Raw genomic sequence first — 24,318 nt, forward strand, 5'->3', positions numbered from 1 at the left:
TGGGTTTATTCCTGGAATCCAAGAAATTCTGCATTTATGAATTTTAATGAGAATTTTTAAAAAATTAGGGGCAACTAGTGTGTCGTCTGAATGACCACCTTATAGCCAAGTACTGCCATGAGATTTCGTACCTCGGTGGGTATGGGTGCAGTTATACTGACACATTGGCACCAGTTAATAATACTTCAACGGTTGAAGACTAACAAGAAATGAGGGAAGATGAACTTATAAATAATGTATTAGGACCAGATGAAGGCAAAAATTCATCGTGGTACACTAAGATTTTGTAGTAGTTTCAACACAGAAAAGTAGTGGTAGAATGACTGAGTCATTACACACCAAGATCACTGTAAGGAATGCTGGCTCAAAATCACCTGGGCCAGATCAGTTAGTAGAATATTCACGTGGAATGCAGCTTTTTAGTTTCCACAAAATAACATAACCATTTCATTAATATTGTTAATTTGAATTTAGTTTGTTTTATGGTCTTGCTTTTATTTAATCTTGTATATTGGATTGGTATTATAGTTGCAAGAAACTAAAAAATACTGTACTCATAGTTTTATGATTGCAAATGTGGAATTAAAATCACAGTAACATAGTTTGTCAGTACTGGAGTTCCTTAAGGATCTTATGCTTTAACATAACCATACATTACTCAAGATTGAGAAACACTCTCTCATCATTTTAATATTCTATTAATTGTGGGCTATGGTGACTCTTTTATTTCAACTGGGCTAATAAACAGTTAGTGCTGTTCCCTAGTTTGACATTTTATTTTATTTTATTTTTTATTTATTTATTTATTTATTTTTGTGAGGAGGACAAGACGTGAGCTAACATCCAATGCCAATCCTCCTCTTTTTTTGCTGAGGAAGACTGGCCCTGGGCTAACATCCGTGCCCATCTTCCTCTCCTAGTTTGACATTTTAAAGAGATTGAGTGGACATCAATTTCAACTATCTCTTCCTTCTGCAACCTATGTGTCTTAGACTAGTATGTTGGTGACCTTTGCTCTACTCGAGAGATGAGGGGAGTTGTGCCCTCCCCACCACTCCCTCTAGGGGGAGCTGTTGTTACTGACAGACACATATCAGGTCCCTTAGGAGTATTATAAAGAGTGAAAAAACAGTGTTTTTCTTTTCCATTCTGTTTTCTGGTTCAAGATGGTTGCACTCTACTCCATCTGAAGATTCCTCACCCTCGGAGGTCTTGTCCTTCAGTCCTACTCTCTGTGAGGACTGGACCTTGTCAGGTCTAGATTTTGTAATTTCACCACCAAAACACGGCCCCTGAGCAGCACCCTCTGAAAACCTGTATGGGGCTAATTTTATGAAGTTGTGGGCTCTTTCTAGGGAAACAGCAGGTGCCTACAAGAAACCCTCCTGTGAAAAAAATAATATAAATATTTTGCCCAGAGAGCAGAGAAAAATAAATATTCCAAAAGCAAGACCATTTAGAATCAGGTAGGTTGTGAGAAGAAGACTGGGAAGGAGTTGGGTGACTTGGGTGTGACTGTCCTGATGGTGCATTTTCTACCTGAGTTTCCTGGTGAAGACGTTGCTCTACATACCAGTGATACCGAGGTGTGTATGTCATGTCCGGGGCACAAGCATGTAATCAAGTCATTGCACATGATGTTGTAATAGAGGTAGGAACTAAGGGCTGTGGAGAAGGATGGGTCTAATTGCTGAGAGAATTCTGGAAAGGCTTCTCAGAGGAGAATCCTATGAGATTCCCAGTATGCTTTTCAGGATTATCACTGGACTCAAGTGAAAAGATAGTTTATCAAACCCCAAATACTATACAAATTTAATATATTATTATGACATTATTGAGAAACCAAATGACATTATGAGAAACCAAATGTGTAATTTGTCTTTGCATTCCTAAAAATTCGTGAGGAAAAAGACTCTCCTGAAGTGCATGTTGAGAGGTGTTGGGTGCTCTGTGCTTCTCTCCTTGGGGACAGCGATAACAGAGAAGACAATGTGCTCTGCCCCTTCAGGTGGCCCTCTCCTCTATGAGAACATCACGTTCGTCTATAACTCAGAGCAGCTGAATGGGACTCAACGGGTTCTCCTGGATAACGTCCTGTCAGAAGAACAGTGCCGGGAGCTCCACAGCGTGGCCAGTGTGAGGACCCGGAGACGGAGGGGAGCCTGACGGTGCTGGCCTAGGGCGAGCTGGAAGTGCTTTGGTCCTGGTCTCATTTGGAACCAGGCAACCGAGCCTGAAATGTCACTCTCTTTAGGAGAAGGACATTGCTTTTGGAGGCACTTTTGTAGTTTTGTCCTGAACTGGACATAGCTAGTGGATCTGGAATAGTTAGTGGCTTAATTTCTAGGACAATAGCCATCCAGCATGTGCCCTGCCTACTATATAAAGTCTCTGGGAAAATCCACTTATTTTAATCAGTAATTAACCCATGTATTAATCATTTATACTCTACCTATTTCTACAAAAGTGGTGATATTTTATAATGAAAATGTAGGGTGAAGGTTAAATAAAGATATCTGTTTTGATTGGAAAATTTAATGATACCGTGATCCTGTAACAAAACGGGGAAGGCCTGATGGTTCTAGGTAGCTTTCCCGCAAGCATATTTACTGCACACACCTTTGCTGTCGGCATTTTCGTGGCAAACGTTTTCACTGCATAACTAATTGGCCGTAAGGCAATTTTGCTGTAAAAGAAAAAAAATCGTGAAAAATAAGAGGGACAATAATTAAAAGGGAAATAATAAACATAAATAAATGAATAACAAAATTAAAAAGACTTTATAACGAAATACAAAGTATTTGAATATATTTAAAATGTGCTTATGTAGATTCATGGCAATATTGCACAAATAACTGATTTGTGTGTGTCTGTGTGTGTGTGTGTATTACACCTAACTAACCACTTTTGATCATTCTGTGGGAAATGTGGGTTCAACTCTGTGCCCTCAAAGAAGAGGCCCTCAGTCCTCTTTCTCTTCCCACATAGCATGTTCCAAAATAAGAAACCAATTTTGGGGGCAAATCATCTTCAGCTGTCAGCTCAATAAAGCTATCAATAAAACGTCGCTAACTGGAAGAAATGCTAACTATTTTAAGACCTCTACTACCACGTCTACTCATCACTATATAGACCAGTATGAGGGCTAGCTAAGATTTATATCATATAAAAATGGGAGTAACTGCGAGAACTTCATTAATGGAGAAATGAAATGACAAAAAAAAAATCCCAATTCTGTCAACCAGTTATTTTATCTTTTCCAGCAAAATTCCCTTACAGCCAACTAGTTATGCAGCAAAAATGTTTGCGGTGAAAATGCTTTTGGCAAAGATGTCTACAGCAAAGATGCTAGTGGCGAAAATACTGGACAGAGGTTCTAAGTGTGGCCTTTGGTTCTTAGCCCTCTGGCAGTCAAGGCAGAAAGGGAGACTAGATGCATTCATAGTTGTCATTAATAAAGCATCTTCTTATATTTTGCTTCCAGGGCATCATGCTTGTTGGTGATGGATACAGAGGAAAAACTTCACCCCACACACCCAATGAAAAGTTTGAAGGTGCAACTGTCCTGAAAGCACTCAAAGTAAAGTCTGAACTTCTTTGGGGTTTGGGTTCCTAAGTGTCAATTCAGGACCTTCTGTGACTGGCAGATACAGGACACAGAAGAGTTTAGAATATAGACCTATCAGGACAGTTGAAGGGTGCAAGTATGAAATGGTACTTTCATTGCTTTTAATATTCCTGTGTTCCTCCATTCAGCCATCAATTTATCAAACTTTATATTTCCTAAATTTGTATCTGACAAATAATATACAATCCCCCTGTCCTCAAGGAGCTCATGGTGGTGGAAACATACCCGAACAAGTAATTCTTCCGTAACTGCAAGAAATGTTGTTAGAGAGGAATGAGAGAAGTGTCAAGAGAGAAGAGAAGAGGGAGCGATTAGCTTCAAATGTTCCCTCTGTGATTAGGAAGGACTTATTTCAATGGCTCATTTTCCTTCAAAGCCACAAGCATGCGGTAATATTCCCACTGGCTAACGCAGAGATGACCATTCTGTTCTGGCTTACTGAAACCCAGTGTCTGTTTTTCTCAAGCCCTCCAATCAACCCAGTGCTATCTAATGTTCTTCTTTTTCTTCAGTTTGGTTATGAAGGCCGAGTCCCACTGAAGAGTGCCCGTCTGTTTTATGACATCAGCGAGAAGGCTCGAAAGATTGTAGAATCCTATTTCATGCTGAATTCAACCCTGTATTTTTCCTATACACACATGGTCTGCCGAACAGCCCTGATTGGTGAGATTCCAGAGTCTGAACTTGTTGCCTTCTACCCACAGTGAAATGAGAAAGAAAACAATGCAAAGCAAAGCTCTATTACATTTGAGACTAATGATTTAGAAGAGCTCTAAATTTCAAAAACAAAAGACACTTATTAATTCTTATCTTGCTGTTCCCTCCTTTTCTCATTTTTGGTCCTCTAAAGTTCCAGAAGACCATTGCTCTGCCTATTTTCCCTTTCAAATTCATTTCCCCTGCTTGCTTAAGTCACGCAGAAAAATACTTTTCTGCTCTAGGTTTCGCTTTTCCAGCATTCATGAACCTGAGAATTATAGTCCCCGTTATGTCCACAAGTATTGAGTGGAAGCAAAAGGATGAAGGGATTATTGAAAGAAATGTTCTTGAGAAAACAGAAACCTCCTGACTCCCTGCTGTCATGATTTCTTCTCTAGATCTTCTCTTCTACACATTCCTGAAGAGGAGGGGAGGGAAAATGTCACAGAAGTAGACTTTTCCACTTGTGAACTTTCAGCTGAGTCGAATCTTTTTTTTTTTTTTTACATTTCATTTCATCCTCTTCCTTTGACTGCTCCACATGAAGTGTAATCCATGAAATGCATGGGATTTCTCTATGTATATTCATATCAGAGGACTTTTATAGCTGAAGAGGCAGGTGTGACTTGCCTGCGGTTTTGCATCAAGTTCATATCAAAGCAGGACCAGAGTCTCTTGACTGCTCGTCCAGCGTTCTTTCATCTATTCTGCTCTGCCATCTGTCTCCTCACTTTGTCCAGGGGCACCAGCAATGGGAGAAGACAGACTGTCAGTTTTGCTGTGGGAGGTTACTGCACTCCATCTCTCATTCTTCCCTCTTCCCTTCTCTGGCAGGTCAACAGGACAGAAGAAATGACCTCAGTCATCCCATCCATGCTGACAACTGTCTGTTGGATCCAGAGGCCAATGAATGCTGGAAGGAGCCTCCTGCTTACACATTCCGGGACTATAGGTACAGCCAGCACCTGCTTCAAAACCAAGGTTTTGCCCAACAGTTATCAGAAAACCCATGGATATTGTGAATAATGCTGCAATGAACATAGAGGTGCATATATCTTTTGAATCAGAGTTTTCACGTTCTTTAGATAAATACCTAGAAGTGGAATAGCTAGTCATATGGTAGTTCTATTTTTAATTTTTTGAGGAATCTCCATGCTGTTTTCCATAGTGGCTGCATCAGTTTACATTCCCACAAGCAGTGTACGAGGGATCCCTTTTCTCCACATCCCCTCCAACATTATTTCTTATCTTTTTAATAATAGCCATTCTGACAGATGTGTGGTGCTGTCTCATTGTGGTTTAGAGTTGCATTTCCCTAATAATAGTGGTGTTGAACATCTTTTCACATGCTTGTTGGCCATCTGTTTATCTTCTTTGGAACAACGTCCGTTGGTATCCTCTGCCCATTTTTTAATTGGGTTGTGTTTTTGTTGTTGTTGAGTTATATGAATTCTTTATGTATTTTGGATATTTACCCTTTATCAAGTATATGATTTGCAAATATCTTCTCCCAGTTGGTAGGTTGTCTTTTTGTTTCGTTGATGGTTTTCTCTGCAGAAGCTTTTTAGTTTGATGTAGTCCCATTTGTTTACTTTTCTTTTGTTTTCATTGCCTGAGGAGACATGGTATTCAAAAAGATAATACTAAGACCGATGTCAAAGAAAACATACTGCCTATGTTTTCTTCTAGGAGCTTTACAGTTTCAAGTCTTACATTCAAGTCTTTAATCCATTTTGAGTTGATTTTTGTGTATGGTGTAAGATAGCATTCTACTTTCGTTCAGCGTTATTCACAATAGCCAAGACTTGGAAGTAACCTAAGTGCCCATTGACAGATGAATGGATAAAGAAGATGTGTTATATGTATACAATGGAATACTACTCAGCCATAAAAAGAAGAAATCTTGCTATTTGTGACAACATGGATGGACCTTGAGGGTATTATGCTAAGTGAAATAAGCCAGACAGAGAAGGACAATTACTGTATGATTTAACTCGTATGTGGAAGATAAACAACACATAGATACAGAGAACAGATTGGTGGTTACCAGGGGGGAAGTAGAGGAGAGGGGAGGGCGAAAGCAGTAAAGAGGCACATGTATGTGGTGATGGATGGCAATGCATCAGGATGTATACCTGAAATTTACACAGTGTTATAAATCAATATTACCTCAATGGAAAAAAGAAATGTCCAGGAGTTTTCCTGTAGGGGATCACTATTCCTGTCAACTTATGCTCACAAGGAAACTAAAATAAAGAGTTATGCATTTAAGAATGTATGAGAAAAAAGACTTGGAAACCAGAAAGCTGGCCTGTGTTGCTTGTCATCGTATTCATCTCTATGAAGCAGTGATTCTCAAATAATCCCCTAAAGCAGCTGCCACAACCAAGAAGCAACTTTATCATCTTGTATTTTTAGTTTAAAAACCCAGGCACATTTTGTTGCATCCTTTCCGCAAAATGTCCAGCTTGTTTTAACCTTAAAAGTAAAGTGTATAGGCTTTTTTTTCATTACGTGGCTTTCACAGGCATACGTGGCATATCCCTTGTGGGATGTGTGTCTCCGTCTGAGAGCACAAGGGGATGGAGTCTCAACACACATCAGGATCTCATCACATCACTTAGCTATGTCTGCATATTATGAATAAGAAACTAGAAACTAAGGAGAAAAAAAAATGATTTCTCTTATTGAAAGATATTTTTGTGTGTGAAGAGAAGAGTCAGGAGTTGTAGTCACCATATATATAAAAACGTGTTAATTATTACTACACTGTGCTCTATACAAAAACATTTATTGAGCTCCCCCTATCTGCAGGGTTAGGCTACACCCCTTGGAGCTCTCCAGCTAGTTAGGGGGAAAAAAATACATACCTTAGAGTTACTAATATAAACGGGAAGAAGAGAGTTATAAGTAGTGTGGGAAGGTTCAAAGGGCTAGATTAAATCTAGTTAGGTTTCTTGGGAAGAAGTGAAACGTGAGGTGAGGTTTAAATATAATTAAAATTTTAACAATAGAGGAATAAATAAATACTTCAGGGCTATGACCCAAACTACATTTGATCTAACTCTTGAGGGTTAAGAGGGTCAATTATTTCAATGTCTAGTTCAAAGGAAATTTGCTAATCAGGTTGGTCAGTTTGTCACCAGTCTTCATTATTCTGTGGTAATGTTGTTGTAAGCAGATGGTTTTCCTTTTCTTCATGTAGTGCTCTCCTATATATGAATGATGACTTTGAAGGAGGAGAATTCATATTCACTGAGATGGATGCCAAGACGGTGACTGTAAGTAAACCTGTTCTTGCAAATTTGTTTGTCATTTTTTTCTCAGTCTTGCCATTTTCCAAGGACTCACAGGCTGTTGGATTTCAAATATTTCTGAGCTCAAGAGTGAAAGAGGTGGAGAGAATCCTAGTAAATTTATAGGTCATAATATGTTAGAAATAGAAATATCAATAAAATCTTCTAGTCCAATTTACAGATGGGTAAACTAAAGAATAGAGATATTAAGGATTTGTTTATCATCATATGGCTACTTAAGTTAAACTTGGAACCAGAGCCTAGGTCTTCTGATTCTTTGTCAAGTAATCTGATGGAAACATAACACCAATTCCTAAATCACTCAAGCCTAGGACAAGTCAAATGATTCTACAGAATGGCTCTTAAGTAACCTGGTGTTCTATGTGCTTGATTGAGCATTGGCCTCCAGACCCCTAGTTATCAAAATTATTAAATCTGTGTGCATGTATGTGTGTGTATGTATGTATATATGCGTGAATGCGTGTGAGTGTGTGTACATGTGCTTTGGATGAGCTTCTAAATATATCTTTAGAGGTAAAAATCAAAAGTTAAATTCAACCACCGTCTTCCCAAGCAAACCAATGCCTTTGGAAAACCACCCTACTTAGCACTTATAGACCATACAGACAGCATCCTTTGGTCTTTAAGCCAAAGAGCATATACCAGGGTAGAAGAGCAGGTTCTCCAATTGAGGAGATAGTCAAATTATAAATAGATTATGGGATATCTCTTTCCTCCATACAAAATCAAATAATTGAGGCATGTACGTGATAAACTTCAAGGATTTTGTATTATATAAGCTATTTACACAACTTCTTCTGAGTTTTTTGGTTTTCCCCTAATATTTTGCAGCGTTGTCTCAATAGTGAAACATGCATATATAATTCATGACATACCATTGGAGTATAAGCAGGTGATATTCAAAAATTATATATTACTGGGTTTAAAGGGAAACCCTATGCAGATTCTGGTTAAAATTGTCCAAAAACATTGTCATAATTAAGAAATAATAATTTGTGCAATTTAATACAATAATATATATTTAAAAGATCATGATGCCTCACACATTTTTGTAAAAAGCTTTAACATGGGAGTGTTTTGATACTCCATGATCGGGGAAATTAAATCAAGATTGATGATCGGGGTTAGAGTTTAAAATCCTTATACAAAATTCTCATTTTTTGAAGAGGCTGTGTGCAGAAAGCATTTGATTTCTGAGCTCTGCTAACACTGAAACTGAGGTTCAAAAATGTTTGCATCTCACACAATTGGAAAGAAAATCAGACAGATGGTTGAAAAGACTTCTTTGCTTTTTCTCCATCTAGTGGCCAAATTCAGTGTTTGAAAGTAAGTGATGCCTGGAATACTATATATGAATCAGTAATTTATTAATTTGTTGATTGCAAGTTAACTGGAATTCTGCCTTTTAAAAATGTGAAAGCAGATAATATTCTCCTTTAATAGATCTATACTTTTAAGAGGAAAATGTAACTATTTTAAAAAGTACTGAATCTAACCACTCCTCTCCTCCAAATAGTAAAAGAAAAACTGACTTGAACAATGTTTTAATTCAAGTTGAGAGATATATTTTGCAAAATTAGTTCTACTTCAGATTAATATATATGGTAGAGCTCTTAGAGCATTTTGTAGATTACTAAAATTCTTAGCTACCAGTCCCAATAACACAGAGAAATGGACAGTTTTCCTTTCTCTGACTCGGGGGGGACAAACGGAGCAGAGAAATAGCCTAATTTGGGGATATACAAGGAATAAAAGTCTTCTAAGTCCTTTACTTTAGAAAAATCTTGGAATTGTATGATTAACTGAATGGTGGCTGAAGATTTACATTTATTCCACATAAGTACAGCACAAAGGCTTCTCTGTCTTTTAATCATCACTTAGATGGAAGGCAACAGGAATTTTATCATATTTGGAAGATGCATGTATTATCTCAACAGCAGCATTTATTTGTGAAACATGGGTATTTAGGGATTTTGGTTTCTCTGCACAAGTTTGAAAATGATAAAATTTAATGAGTTCCATTTGCTTCTCGAAAACTTAAATTCACTATAATGGAGCTGTGTTCCAAAAGTATGTTTAAAATCATTTATCTAAACTTCAGGACGTATTTTCCTTTAAAAGCAACGTCATAAATGGAGCTTGTTTGTTCTTCTGTGTATCTGATGTATAACAGGCAATGCTCTCCGTTTGATAAGATTAATCCTGAGATCTTTGTGAACCTACACACCGCTAATCAATTCCAACTGCTTCAGGCACTTGCTGGTTTCTTCTCCTAAACTATGCCAAAGTTCTTCATGTGTAGAAATACTTTCAATTCTTCCAATTCCATCAGAGAGAAAACATTAAACTGTCCTCACACCCTTTCTTTAGTATTGTAAGATGTTGTTGCCAAGACTCGGTAACCACATAGAAGCAACGACAACCACATGTGGTTGGGTGAGTCCTGACCAGCAGCAGGGAACGAGCAGCCCAGAAAACTTGAAACTCTGGACCCTGAAGCAGTGTATAGGAAGGCTCTCCTATCCTTCTTCCTGTGCTTCAAGGAACATTTATTTTGCTGTTTCCATGTGGAAGTGTACATCAAATTCCCTTTCCAGAAAAATGAAATCAGATTGATACTGAGGGGACCAATACTTAGTGAAATTTCTAGATTTATAGCAGAAAAGTCCCTTTGTAACGCTGCTTAAGAAAGGAAACTCTCTAGCAAAGACAAATCACTCCTTAGTTATTGTGAATAGAAGAGTAACCAGAAACTGACTGCTTTACTCTGCTCTTCCCTTTAACACACACACACACACACACACACACACACGCACACACACACACACCTCCCTGAGTCTCAGACTTTTTGACTCCACCTACCTTTGACTTTCCACAGGTAGGTCACACAGTCTGGGTAGTACCTATGTGAGGTAGCTAGGACTTTAGGAAATTTTCCAAATATTCCTCCTGAATCCAGCAATGAAAAAACTTAGCCATCCCATTTTGTGGTGAAGGAAACCAAAGGTTCTTCTAATGGGCATGTATCAACTCTAGTGAATTCAGAAAATAGTTAGTTAGCACGGGCCCATCCTATCAAACAGTGGAATGACCGGTACCACTCTTTTGCTTTTACTTTACTTTTCTAAGCTCTACTATGGAATGAATATGAATGATCTGTGTTTCTCAAGAAAGAAAAAATGAGCTCTACTTACATCAGACACTTCTTTAAACATGGAAGCAAGGCCCTAATATTTAGTCACTTAAGGTCGCTCACCTTGGACAGCCTGTTCATTTGATCTACTGCCCTGGCTCAGGGCCCCCGGCAGTTGTTTCCTTCTACCTAAACATTAGTGGACAGCTCCACCTGAGCAATACACAAGCTCGGAAGGACTGTCAATCCTCTCAGAGTCCTGGAGGCCATGGAATGGGTCACCGCAAGGGGAAGTGTGTTCTCATCATTGGAAGTAATAAGCATTGGCTGAGGACCAGGAATATTGTAATGGCAATTAAAGTATACGAGATTAGACTTGACTTTTTAAAATCTTTGTGTGGTGAAAAGTTCACAAAGCATAAGTATATAATTAAGGAATTAGAAAGGGTGTACCCATGGAACCACTATCTAGATCAATAATAAAAATTCACTGGCACTCTAGACGTCCCCTTGATTTGTTTTTGTCATTCCACAGATATTAAATGTACATCTTCCTTATGCCAGATGCTGTGCTAATGCTCAAGTTAGAGAAGTGCATTAAAAGAGAGAGCCTTGGCCTTCAGGGAATTTGCCAGCTATCAACAGAGCATGTATTGAGCAATTACAGTGTGCCATGGACTCTGCCAGTGATTTTCCCTGAATAATTTTATTTTCTGAATTAGATGTTATTTCGGCCTTATCTTTGTTTTACAGATGAGGAAACTGAAACAATCTATGTCTTCTTCAACCTCAGGATTCCATTATTCTTTGATTAAAAACTTGAACCAAATAATCCCATAGAAGGAGGGGGAAGGGGGGTTGTAGAGATGTTAATGATATAGGAATTGAGAGTCCATTTTTCACTTTCTTTCTCAGGCCTCTATAAAACCAAAGTGTGGGCGTATGATCAGCTTCTCATCTGGAGGAGAGAACCCGCATGGGGTGAAGGCCGTCACCAAGGGCCAGAGGTGTGCTGTGGCTCTGTGGTTTACCTTGGACCCACTCTATAGAGAATTGGTGAGTGTCTCACCCATCCAGAATACCAATTAGACACCTCCCAGACCTGCTTATGAACTGATTTTTCTGAAAAGTCCTTTAAGTTGTTCCATAACCTTTCAGGGACCCTAGGGATCGTGAAAAAAAATTGTTACAGAATCCTTTCTCTCTGGTTTCCAACCCTGGCTCTATTTTCTAAGCAAGAACAAATTTTCCCAATCAGATCCATGACCTAGCAATTACACATCTAGAATTTGTAGTGCGAGTTTGCAAGAAAGAAGAGAGGCTGTGGAGGCAATTCTTAATCAGATGATTCTAATAAGTGAATATGTTTGCTGAAATAGATACCTCGGTGATATTTGGCAATCTTTAATTAGTCTTGAGCTTATTAACAAACTGTAGCATCAGGAGAAAGGAAACACTTTCTAGTGGTCACCAGGAAGACCGATTTGTTTTCTCAACATGTCATTGAAAAGAGCACTGAATAATTCATGAGACATATGTAGAAAAGGGCAAGAGAACCTGATATTTGTTATTATTAAATTAAATATTAAGGGGCTGGCCTGGTGGCATAGGGGTTAAGTTCACGCGCTCTGCTTTGGTGGCCTGGAGTTTGCAGGTTTGGATCCCAGGCACAGACCTACACTGCTCATCAAGCCATGTTGTGGCAGCATCCCACATACCAAATAGAGGAAGACTGGCAGAGATGTTAGCTCAAGGCCAATCTTCCTCACCAGAAAAAAAAAATTAAAATATTATTATTATTGTATTGGAAATAGCTGAGGACACTTGGCCTGTGTAAGAGACAATGATCTCATCCTTCTGGATGCCTTTGGGCTGAAGTTATGGTCTCTATCTGTGGAGTTGCAGAGGGAGGAATGAAGACTAATGAGTAGAAGCTCCTGGGAGGAAAATTTGGTTTCAACATAAGGAATAACTTTCAAATCGTCACTGCAGTTTAGTAGAGTTGTCTGAGTGAGTTCCTTGTCACTGGATGGCTCTAATCAAAGCCTCAGCTGAAATTGACACAGAACCTTCATAGCAAGGGCTGAAATGGATGACTTAAAAGTCTCTTCCAGCCCCAAGTATAGATGAAACTATGAAATTCTAGTCTTTAAAAAATGACATTCTACCCAATTTTCCTCTTTAGATCCCTAAATTGAATCCAATTTCATCAGAAACTGTTTAAAATTAATTCCTCTTTCTCATAAACTTTTTGCCATCAAGCCTAACTCATGCAATTTTTAGGCCACATTCTTTAGCCATTTTTTCATATATTTAACAGATGTTGACAGAAGATCTACTATGTGCCTGGAAAACTCTGCTACGTAGACCGTGGGGGTACAATGGTCCTTGAGCACAAGGAACTTGGAGAGATGGATGAGGAAATAGACAGTGAAAAGACAGCAGTATGCGTTTTGTAGGGGGAGTCAAGGAAGACATATACAAGCTCAATCCTAAAAGAGGAGAAATAATAGCCAGGCATAGAAAGAGGGAAGAATGGTCCTGACAATGCGAACAGAGCACACGGAGGTCTAGAAATTTCAAGGGGCACCAAGCAATCTCCTTCACCTGTGATTCCTCTCATTCCTTGTGCTTCTTCACCTCCAAAATGTCACCATTCCCCCACAGCATTCCTTCTGTACTAAGGAACCTGGGTAAATGAGCAGACCATGAAGACAACAAGCTGTTGAAAAATTGCTTCACTATTTTCTCTCTTTGGTGTTCAATTCAGCAACCAATCTATTTCATTATTCAGTATCTCAACCGTCTCTTCCAAGATATTTTCTACTAAAATAAACTAACATAAAGTAAGTTCTCTTTGCTCCTTTCTAACCAGGAAACATCAATGCTAATGTCCCCTTCCTCTGAAGGGAAAGTTGTAGGAAACTTCTCCAGTCTCCAGGCAGTAGCGGCATCTAGTGGCCACAGAAGAAAATGACAGAGCCTCTTCGCAAGTACTAGAAAATTTATCCTACACTGTGATTCCCAGACCTTGCTATGCATTGGAATTGCCTAGGGGTCTTTACAAACTACTAACATCTGGCTCCCACCCTCAGAAATTCTGGTTTAATTGATACGGGATGTGATCTGGGTATTAGAAGTTTTAAAAGCTCCCCAGGTGATTCTAACATGCAGCAAAGTTTGGGAGTCCCTGATTTAGGCATCTTTTATCACATTGAATCCCTCAGCAAAGAAAGCCTGCCTGTGAAGAAGTCGTTAGAGCTGGCAGATTTCTGCCCTTGTTATAGATTATTTTAAAGGCACTCAATTCTCAAGGAGTATTTAGCATTGTAAACTCTTAAGGATGCACGATATCAGAAGCTTCGGTTCCTTGTATACAGAGTTTCAGCTCTTGAACTTCTTTCTTTTCAACAGAGACACGATTGCAACAGTCTCTTGTGGCAGTCAGATCTGAAAGTTTATATGTATGTCAGTTTGTTAAGCAGCGAATTGTTCTCCCCATATTCATAATGTGGTACTCAGGCATTTTATTTAGACATCATGACGGCAATTTAGTATATTTGGTTCTTTTAGTTGCCTTATGTCGACATAATTTTCAATTACAAGCTCTTGAATGAAAGGGGGTTTGTTTTCATGTCATAAAATATATAGTTATTTTTATAACTTACTGTGCTAGGCATTGTGCTAGGGACTACCTGTAGGGAATACATACTGGGTAAGACATAACCCCTATTTTTAAGGAGCTTGAAGTCAAAGTGGAGAGATAATACAGGAATCTGAGTAATTAAAACACAAGGCAAATTTTGGTATGAATTATGAGAGGCAAATGCATGGTGTTTAGAGGATCTAAAGAGGAAAGCAGGAAAGGCTTTGTTGAGAAGATGTCAGTGAGCCTTAAAGGATGAGTAGGATTTCTTTAGAGAGAAACATTTTAGACAGAGAGAGCCCTTCATCCACTTGTGTATTTATTCGTCAGATATAATGGAGCCCTTGCCAAATATCAGTAGCTTTTCTGGTCACTGGAAATACAGCAGTGACAAAAAAAGACAAGATTCCCTGCTTTTATGGAGCTTACCTCTAGTGGAAGAAGACAGACAACAAATAAGTAAGAAAATAAATAACTGGGAGATTTTCAGAGAGTGATCAATGCTGTGTGGAAAAGGGAACTAGATAACTGATTCAAGAATAAAGGAGTGGGGTTGGCAAACTGTGAGAGCTCTCCGGACAAGTGACAAGTGAGTTGCCACCTGAGTGACAAGAAGAAGCCAGCTGTGATAGAGGCCTTGGGAAGAGTATTCCAGGCTGAGAACAAGTTACAAAGGCCCAGAGAGCAGAGGCAGCTTGGAGTGGTCAAGAAACAGAGAGAGCCAGAGTGGCTGGAACGTGGTATGCAAGATGGAGAGTGGTCTGAAAAGAGGACACAGAGGAGGCGGGGGTCAGACTAGACAGCTGGTTAAGAAATATGAATTCTATTCTAACTGTGGTGGGAAGCCATGTGCCCTCCCCCAATCTCCCCCAGTCCTGGGCAGTTATAGGATATGGAAGATGGCTTTAGCTAACGTGTTGTAGACTACAGTAGTAATACAGAAAGTGAAAAAATGTGCAAGGCTTGAGATGCCATTGGGAGGTAGACCAACTGGAGCTGCTGATGGAGTGATGTGAGGGGTAAGAGAAAGCATAGGATATAATGGAAGCATCCAGAGGGACATTTAAGTAGGACTAGGGAATTCTTCTGAGAGTGCTGTATTCAGATACTTTGAGGGGTCTTAGGAAGCTGATGTGTAAGGTGAGGAGAGAGAAGACACAGTGAGCTGAAGAAGAGAGAAAGGTCTAACTCAGACACCTCCTTATAAGCACACCAAGAAGACTGGACCTGGAACTTCAAGCAATAGGAACGCACACAAGGGTTGTGAGAAGTGAGCAGGAAAGTGATGTGTTCATGATTTAAGTGCAGAGGGTCCCTCAGAAGCATGTGGGAGTGGGGTGTGAAACAGAGAAACCAATTTGGAAGCTGCTGCAGCAATTGAGTTAAGAGATCACGTGTGCCTAAACCAGTGGTTCTTAAGCGAGAGCAATTTTGCCTCCTAGGGCACATTTGGCAATGTCTGCAGACGTTTTTGTTAGTCACAACTTGGAGGGGAGGTGCTACTGGCTACCAGTAGTAGGTAGAGGCCAGGGATGCTGCGAAACATCCTACAATGCACAGGACAGCCCCCCACAGCAAAGAATTGTTTGGTGCAAAATGTCTGTAGTGCCAAAGTTGAGAAACCCTGGCCTAAACGAAGTTAACAGTAATGTGCACTGAAGATAACGGGGCAGAAACAGGAGATAGAACAGAGAGGACCAGGTGATTTATCAGATGCAAGAAACCATGGTTAGGCTTTTAGGGCAAATAGATGAGCAGCGGTGGTCTTTACCGAGAGAGAGAATTTGTGTAGAGGAACAGAGTAGGTCTGTCAGGAAGAATATGGTGAATTCAGGTTGAACACTGAATTAGGGAACTGAGTTGGAGATGCCTATGGGACCACAAAGAAGAAAGGTGGTGGGCAGTTGAATATACAAGACTTCTTTGCAAGACAGAAATCTTGGAAAGTACTTGCTTCGGATATAGGGAGGTCAGGAGAAGGCACCATGTAGGGATGAAGATGAGGTCAATCCTTAGCTGGATTTAGCACCAATCCATGTACAGATGGATGCCTGGAAGTATTTGGGAAGCATCTGCCGCTGGGGCTGATTATTACACTTGTAACAGAAATGTGCAAATTGTCTTTTTTGCAGGAGCGAATACAGGCCGATGAAGTGATCGCAATCCTGGATCAAGAACAGCAAGGGAAGCATGAACTGAATATCAACCCCAAAGATGAGCTATAAAGATGAGAAAGAATGTTCTATGAGATATTTATTTAAATTGTTAATCTTATGAGAACCTTTTTATTTTTGTACAGAGCCATAGTATAAATTAACAGGTTAATATGGGTCACCAGATCTCCCTTCTCTTCCTAAGGAGGCTTGTTTTCCTTCATTCGGTCTGTCTGTCTTGGTTTTCCATGAGTTCATCTCTTAAAGCCCAGTCACCCACTCCCCATGACACACACACACACACACACACACACACACACACACACAATTCATTCACTCCAGATCCAAAAACTCAAGCAGAAAGAATAAGTCCGTTCTTGGCGAAACTATGGCTCTCACGTGTGCTCCAGTTCTAAAGTTAGTGTGTGATTTGGGCTCAGAAGGCCTTTCTGGATCTGTGCCTTTCAGCACATCCTCTCACAGTGCTGACACCATGAGTTTGAATCTGAGGATCCCTTGACAGGGTCCACAACTGCCTCACGTATCATTGGCCTGAGGGTCCCCAGGCTGAGAAGGAACTGCTCTGATGAGTTGTGCATGAGATGGAGGGACCCAGCCTTTCCAGGGCCTTGGTGGAGTTTTTGGCTCTGGTATTTTCACCAGAGAACAAACTTACACTGGAAGCTTTGATTCACCTTCCACGGTGCTCCAGAAAGGACTGCCCTATGAGTTGTGTCTTTAAAAAGGTTGTATAGGTGTTGAAGGAGAAAGGCTCTTCACCCCAGTGACTTTGGAATAAAGTCTTTAATCCCACCTGAACCAGGGTACCATTACCACATTGCCTGAGAGTGGGGTCCACTGGTGAGAAGGGGCATTTTTTCTCAAGAAAAATGGATTTCTGATTGACTCCAGTGTTCATCTGCATATATTTTGGTGGCCTCTCCTCTTTGTTGCTGTCTAGCACACCGATTCCTGCTTGTGTCTGATTTTTTAAATAAAGGGAGCCTTATTTTAATATCTTGCATTTATTTTTCTTCTCTCAAATGTTTGGTTTATCTCCAGGTAATGGTTTTATAGTCCCACAGGAGCTTTGGGGACAACCAAGGGGCAATATTGGGCATGACTAGTTTTGCTGGCAGACGCTCAGGGGCCACCCAGAAGGTGGTAGCATTGCTTTTGACGAAACAGAGATGGTTAGCAAACAGAGGTGTTAATCCAGAGAGCATCTGGTCCTTGGCACCAGTTCTAAGGAAGACATTGCAAAAACATTGTTGGGGTGAGGCTGGGGTGGTTCTAGCCTAGGGGAGCCTACTCCACTAACCAGTGGGCTCACCTGCCTCTGTGATGGGCAGTGGGAGAGGTAGTAGTGATGGGCAGTGGGAGAGGTAGTAGCCATTAAGAAAACCAGCAAATTAAAACATTTTCTAAAAATCATAGTTACTTTCTGCCCTTTTTGATCTTGCTTAGTGGTAAGAACTTTCATCCTTTGAGACTGAAAAATTGAATCATAGTGATTTATGTGCCATCTGCTTCTGGTTGCATTTTCATCATGGGAGAGTAGAAAGAGCACTAGATCAGAATCCCAGCCCTGCTGTGTGACCTGGAGCTACTCTCTTTCCCTTTCTGGGCTTCGTTTACCTTCTCCAAAAATGACATAGTTGTTATTGTTTCCAAAAGCCTTCCCTCTTGCTCTAAATACAAAACAAAGCAAAAATTGATTTTAGAAATATTCACAAATATAACCAAATTTACTTCTACTAACATTTTGAGAATTGTGAATGGGTTCATTATGTGTACATGTGATTTTTAAATTTTGAACCTAATTTAGCTTTAGGGCTAAAAGTTCCTGAGCTTTGAAAAGGTCGATTGCTCTTTGTTTGCAGTCTCACTGAGAAGCGTTTGCTGGCACTCAGATCTGCTGATAGGGTGATCTGGGCGAGGATCTGATTTCTGTTTTCTGGCAACAGGCATCAACAAGGAAACTGGTCTTCGGCTCCTCGCAGGTCCTGCTTCCTGGGTGCTGTGGGCACTCGGGGAGAGGCAGGGACTTCAGCCCTGGTTCTGATGTTCAGCCCCACGGAAGGCGAGTGAAGGCCTCGGTAGATATCGTTGTGTTAGATGCACATCTTGTGCCGTTGCTGACAACAGAGAGTAGTTATTCCTGCTTTGCAGGTTATCCATGTTTTATACCTGGAACATCATGTATAACACTAAAGTATTTATTTTTTAATCTGCTCCACATCAAACCTTACATAATTTCATTCAAACAGTTAGGGAGTGTCATCAGATGACTTTCAAAAAATTGAGCTCAGAAATTGCAGTCTGTGTGCTATATGGTCTCTTCTGTAGAAGGAGGGGAAAGCCTATTAGAATTTTTGTAGTTTTTGGAGCTGAAGGAGGCTCTTTCAGAGTTGAAGTTTAGAGTTTTAGAGTCGAAGGATGAATTGTGAAGGACTGATCACAATTCAATTCCGTCTTTCTGGGAGGAAACTGAGGCTCAGAGGCAGGAAAGATGATTCTACGGTTACAGAATTTGAGCAGGCAGAGCTGGGGCTGCTGAATTCAGTTATGCAAGAATGCCTGGCCAGGGGTACATGGGCACTGGAATCCCGGCACAGGGGGGCGTCCACTAGAGGAAGAGGGGCCTTTCTCTATCTGGCCAGAGATGGTACTTGCTCGCCCATCTCTGGGCCTGCACGACTGTGTCTGTCCACCAGGGTGCCTTTTTCTAATTCACTCAAAAGTGCTGGGTGTGCTTGAGGCCGCCCGGGCTAAAAAGCCCAATGTTCGTGACTTCAAGTCTGGGACTCCTCATCTATACCACTTGTCTTGGGGACTATCCACCCTTGTGTAACAGGCCTGCAGTTTTACAAAGCTTTTATTTTCACCTGTATTATTGCATTGCATGCTTACAACACAGAGCACGTTCACACACTAGGAACCCCAGGACGTATTCTAGGCACGGCTTATGATGCCCAATTTGCAGATGAGGAAATGGAGAGCAGTGAAGGGAGGTGAGAGCCTGTGGTCACTGAGCTCGGAGTGTCATGTCTGAGGTAGAAGCAGAGTCTTTTGAACAGGAGAGGAGTAAGAAGCGCTGGGGTCGTTTGCTCCCTCGGCCGTGCTTCTGGGGATATTAAATATAAAATAATACATTAATGTGAAGAAAAAAGCTAGATTTTTATAAAATCTAAACCTTTTCTTCTATTTTTCTGCTGAGTGATGTGTGAAGGCATATTTCCCCTTCTCCCTTCTGAGGTATACTGAATATAGGTTGCATAATTCAATGAAGTCAGCCCCATTTTTGAGCAAACACTGTGTGCAGGCACTGCTTTCATGAAGCTCACAAAAGGGAAGAAGGTTCTAGTCAGATGTCATTTTCCCCTTCCTCCGAGGTAGAATCTTGAGAAAACACCAACACAAGACAGAGTGATATTCTTGGATGTGTGAGGTACTTTCTTCAGAGCACTGAATGCAAATTATTTGACAAAGCAATTTTAGTTTTAATGTATTCTTCATCATTACTGCGTCCATAGCAATTTTTGGCACTTCTTCAGCTGAGGAGAAGCCATGGAATGAGTCAGTACCATTTAATAATATATACCTATGAATTTTCATTGAAGTACAAATGCTGAATTATTTCACGTAAGACAGCCACAGGGAACCACTCCCTCACTGACGTCAAGAGAGGAGGTAATGGGGGCCACCTCACAGTTCCTTATGCCAAAGAATTAAACATTCTGAGGTGACTGACAATGGTATGGCTGAGAAGTGGGAAAAAGTTGAATTGTTCCCACATCCAGAACTCTTCGGGGAAACAGGAGACTTTTGGGAAAAAACTACAAACCACAAGGTAGACTGGGCCCAGGGTTACAATCCCTCTCTACCTCCTGCCAAGAAGCCTGTGATGTGATGCGACCTCCCCACCTAGTCCCACAGCCCACCCGCAAATCCTCTACTCACAGATAATTTGATGTTTCCAGCGTAAGACATAGGGCCCGTTTTGTTTGGGACCTGGTTGATTTCTTCAGACACATTGAGACAAGTAACATCAACCCCTCTCTGAGCTCACTGCTGGGTTGGACCTGCAGCCTCATGCTGTCAGAGTTTCCGCCTCCCCGCCTCCCCACCTCCCCGCCTCCCCGCAGTACATCACGATGTATTCTGTGCCCGCTGCTGACCTCTGAGGCCAGATGACGTCAAGTCTGGAACAATCTGATCATGGATCCTGGCTTGCTCTACAATGGATGGCAACAGCCATGTGAAAAGTTGGCTTAGCGAATCACCTCTGCCTTCAAAGGTCTTGTTAAGGACCCACAAGGAAAATAACCAAACAAAATGTTCCTGCCCTCTCTTCCTGACATACATTGGTAGGGAGGAAAATCTGAATGCTCCATTCATTCAATAGACAACACACTTTTTCTGGCCCCTTTATATGATACACCTAGGGGGAGGGGGAAGAAAAGATGAACAAGATAAGCCTTGCCCTCCCTTTCCTTGGTAGGCCACCACAGAGGAGGTCAAGGATAGAGCAGAGTTTCACAACCTTTCCACCTTAACAGTCCTTCTCCTAGGTCATCTGCTCTGGAAGGGCCAACCATCTCCCTTCTTCACCTGAGTCTCCACTTCAACGGTGAATTGGGGGTCATCCATCTATCTGGGACTCTTGCCCTTGGCCCCTCTTGTCAGGTTTATGTGCCTTCCCTCTAGATGGCAGTGTGATGGCATAGGCCCTGGAAATCCTATCTAGACCCTAGTTAAACCCTCTTACCTCTTCCCACTTGATGTTTTTTTCTCTGAGTTACTATCTGATGGTGGGTGGGGATAGAAATGGGGAGCAGGCAAGAAGCATTACATGCTGTGTCTCATCTTCTTCCACTTGTAAATCATATATCCCATTGTTTCAAAGGGTTATAATCATGGTTGGCATTTATAAAGCTTTTTTATGGTTGAAGCACTTGGCAGTCATACATAACTACACAATTATCCTGAGAGACACATCAGTGCAGTCTTCATTTTGTAAACAGGGAAAATGAACAGTTATGGGGAAGGTTGTATAGTGAAGATCTGGTCATTCATGAATTTATAACTCAGACAGTTTTTGGGTGGCTACTCAGTGGTGAGTTTAGGGAGTTATTCAAAAATGAATAAGATTTCACTCCCTCCTTTAAGAAATTCAAAGTAAAGTAGAAAAATAGATGTAAACAAGTGAAAAATATAAAATGAGTTTAGTGCAGTGACAGAAGAATTATGATAGAGGCAGGTATAAAAAGGGCCATGTGAATTCAGAGAAGGGAGCAGTTGGGGATGGGGAGGGCTTTGCAGAGAAGGAGGTAGTTAAGCTGACTCTTTAATGCCTGTTCTGCCACCAAAAAGCAGAAATGAGCCAACTGACCTTTCATTTCACCATAGCGTTCTCAACTGAAAAAGTATTGAATTCGAATGGATGATTTCTTGGGTTCTAAAATACGAAGCTTTCAGAAAGGTTGTGAGAGTTCATATTAAAGTTGGTGTTTTAGAGGTGGGGTAGAATGGGATCTCTACTGCAGATTGCCCTGGGAAAGCACTTTAAGGAGTGCTGTGAAAATCCAAGTAAATACCAGTTTAAAAGGAAGTTTTATTTTATTCCCTTGTAAGGAGGTATATTTAAGTGGGTGGAGTGAAGCCATCAAGGACCATGCTTCTCACAGAAAAGCAGAGGAGCCGTTGGTGTCAGAGAAAGCTGAGATGAACCCCATCATTCAGACTCAAGTCAAGGAGCTCTCCCCGGGTATTTCTCTCTGCCTGTGAGTCCAAGAAACTGTTTATCCCATATGCACTGGAGCTGGCCTATTCACTCAAATCCTTACATTTTCGTCTCAGAAATGGGAATAATGAGAACATTCCAGCCCACCTGAGGATATTCAGGTGTATTGTCTGAAAAGCCTAAGGCATTTGGTAAAATCAGTCAAGCTTTTAGTAAAACCAGAAAGCTATATTATGCTGTGGTAAGGACATTTCTTGCAATATCAAACAGGGAACAGGGTTTCAGAAGCTTTGGGAACTCTTAGAAGCAAACCATCTCCAACAGGAGTTAACGAGGTCCCTGGGCCTCATTTGAAACCAAAGGGCCGAACAGAACATTGTGCAATGTGTCCAATCACACTTATTGTGTTTATTCTCTGTACCTGTTTTTAGTTTGTTAAATTTGGCAATGCTTTGAAGGTCTTAGGCAATCATACTGCTTAGATTTAGAATACATTGTAGAGTCCCTGAGGCTTAGAAGCCAACTTCAAGGCTTCTGGTCTCAGAGTAATATTCTGGGCTCTCATGATATTTCACTGTTTATCAATGTTTACTAAAACAGACACCAATATTTTTATTGTATTTGAAGTTCAGAGTTTGGAGATATGTATTTCTCACAAAATAATATGAATTAGAATTATACTTCTTTGAAGTTAATATTGGTAATTAAATGAAAACTGTTTAGGGTTTTTTTCCCCAAAATATCCAAGATAAAGGTGTAACAACATTTTTTAGCACAATTGGGTTGAAAATAGTCCTTATTCGCAATTTATTCTACCTTTAGCTACTTGGTACCGAATGAAGAACAAACATGAAGGCATTATTGGGCCTTCCTTGACTAGGCAGAGTCAAGATTCCTGGGAGAATGTTCCATTTTCTTTCATTGTTTAGCATTGTGGTCACTAAGCGTTTCACAACATCCCCATAGACTGGACCATTATTCACATAATGGACCATTTGATTTAAATCAAAGTCACCGTAGATGTCACTGTCCAGAGTACAAAATAAGTGGTTGTACTCTCTAAGGACATTTTGTGGTTCTAACCATTTCTTATGAATAGCTGGGAGGCAGGAGGAATTACTATGAGCTTATCTAACCCTCCTCCACACCCCAGTGGAAATCCAAAAGGAGTCTGCTGTCTTCAGCAAGATGGTTGCTACCACTGCTCTGAGTGTGCCAGGTCTGATTGCAGCTCTGTTCAAACATGCTCTGGTTTCCTCACAGGGAGCACTCTGGGCCTCCTCTGAACTTCCAGGCCGCAGGGCTGAGCACAGGGTACAGATTTTTCTTCCAGACGTTTGGCTTCTGAGTAATATTTTTCATCTCTAAAGGTAATAAAAGTACATCAGATGTTGCTCCCTGTACCATGAACTTTGTTTTGAAGCACCAGTGAGCCACTTCAAAGGCTCGGCACCACATGGAGATGCTGTTCCCCGGGGACCCTGCTCTATCGAGGTGTGCCCATCAACCTGGGACATATTGCCCGTCAAGGCACTCACCAACCAAAGGTTAGTTGTCACATATCTCAAATGTGATAAATTGGCGTACTGAAAACTTCAAACCACCCTGCTTTCAGAATCACTATAGAATATACATCATGCTTTGAAATCTGTGGGGAAAAAAAAATGCATCATTTACACGCAGAATGATTTACAAATTAAATAGAAACCTATTTAAATGGCCTTCAAAGCTCAGCATAGAGTGATCTTGGTCATTGTTTATCTGAAGTCAACACTGAACTGTACAGAGCTGGTTAGACTGGGAAGATTAAGCCGTGGTAGAAGGTTAAGGAGACTCATAGTCACAATAAGGCTTAGTATTTATAGTTCAGCTAATGAAGGCCACTGCAAATAACAGACTCCATATCGGAAGAGGCCTTAGAGAGCATCTGGTCCTATACTTCTTATTTTAGAGTTGGGAAAAGTGAGGCCCAGAGAGGAGATTTATTTACCCAACT

At 40.7% G+C, this 24,318-nt stretch overlaps 1 protein-coding gene across 1 annotated transcript in view; it reads left to right on the top strand.

Moving 5' to 3' along the window:
• P3H2 (prolyl 3-hydroxylase 2) overlaps positions 1–17,585 on the top strand; it is a 147,141-nt gene extending 129,556 nt beyond the window's left edge. Inside the window, exons 9-15 of the mRNA XM_058556120.1 lie at positions 2,009–2,136; positions 3,485–3,580; positions 4,141–4,291; positions 5,162–5,279; positions 7,533–7,608; positions 11,693–11,833; positions 16,556–17,585. Coding sequence (XP_058412103.1) covers positions 2,009–2,136; positions 3,485–3,580; positions 4,141–4,291; positions 5,162–5,279; positions 7,533–7,608; positions 11,693–11,833; positions 16,556–16,648 — 803 coding nt within the window. The 3' untranslated portion in view covers positions 16,649–17,585. The remainder of the gene's footprint in view (positions 1–2,008; positions 2,137–3,484; positions 3,581–4,140; positions 4,292–5,161; positions 5,280–7,532; positions 7,609–11,692; positions 11,834–16,555) is intronic.
• The last annotated feature ends 6,733 nt before the right edge of the window (positions 17,586–24,318 follow it).

Source organism: Diceros bicornis, chromosome 15 (genome assembly GCF_020826845.1).
Source record: "Diceros bicornis minor isolate mBicDic1 chromosome 15, mDicBic1.mat.cur, whole genome shotgun sequence".
In the NCBI taxonomy this organism is placed as follows: domain Eukaryota; kingdom Metazoa; phylum Chordata; class Mammalia; order Perissodactyla; family Rhinocerotidae; genus Diceros; species Diceros bicornis.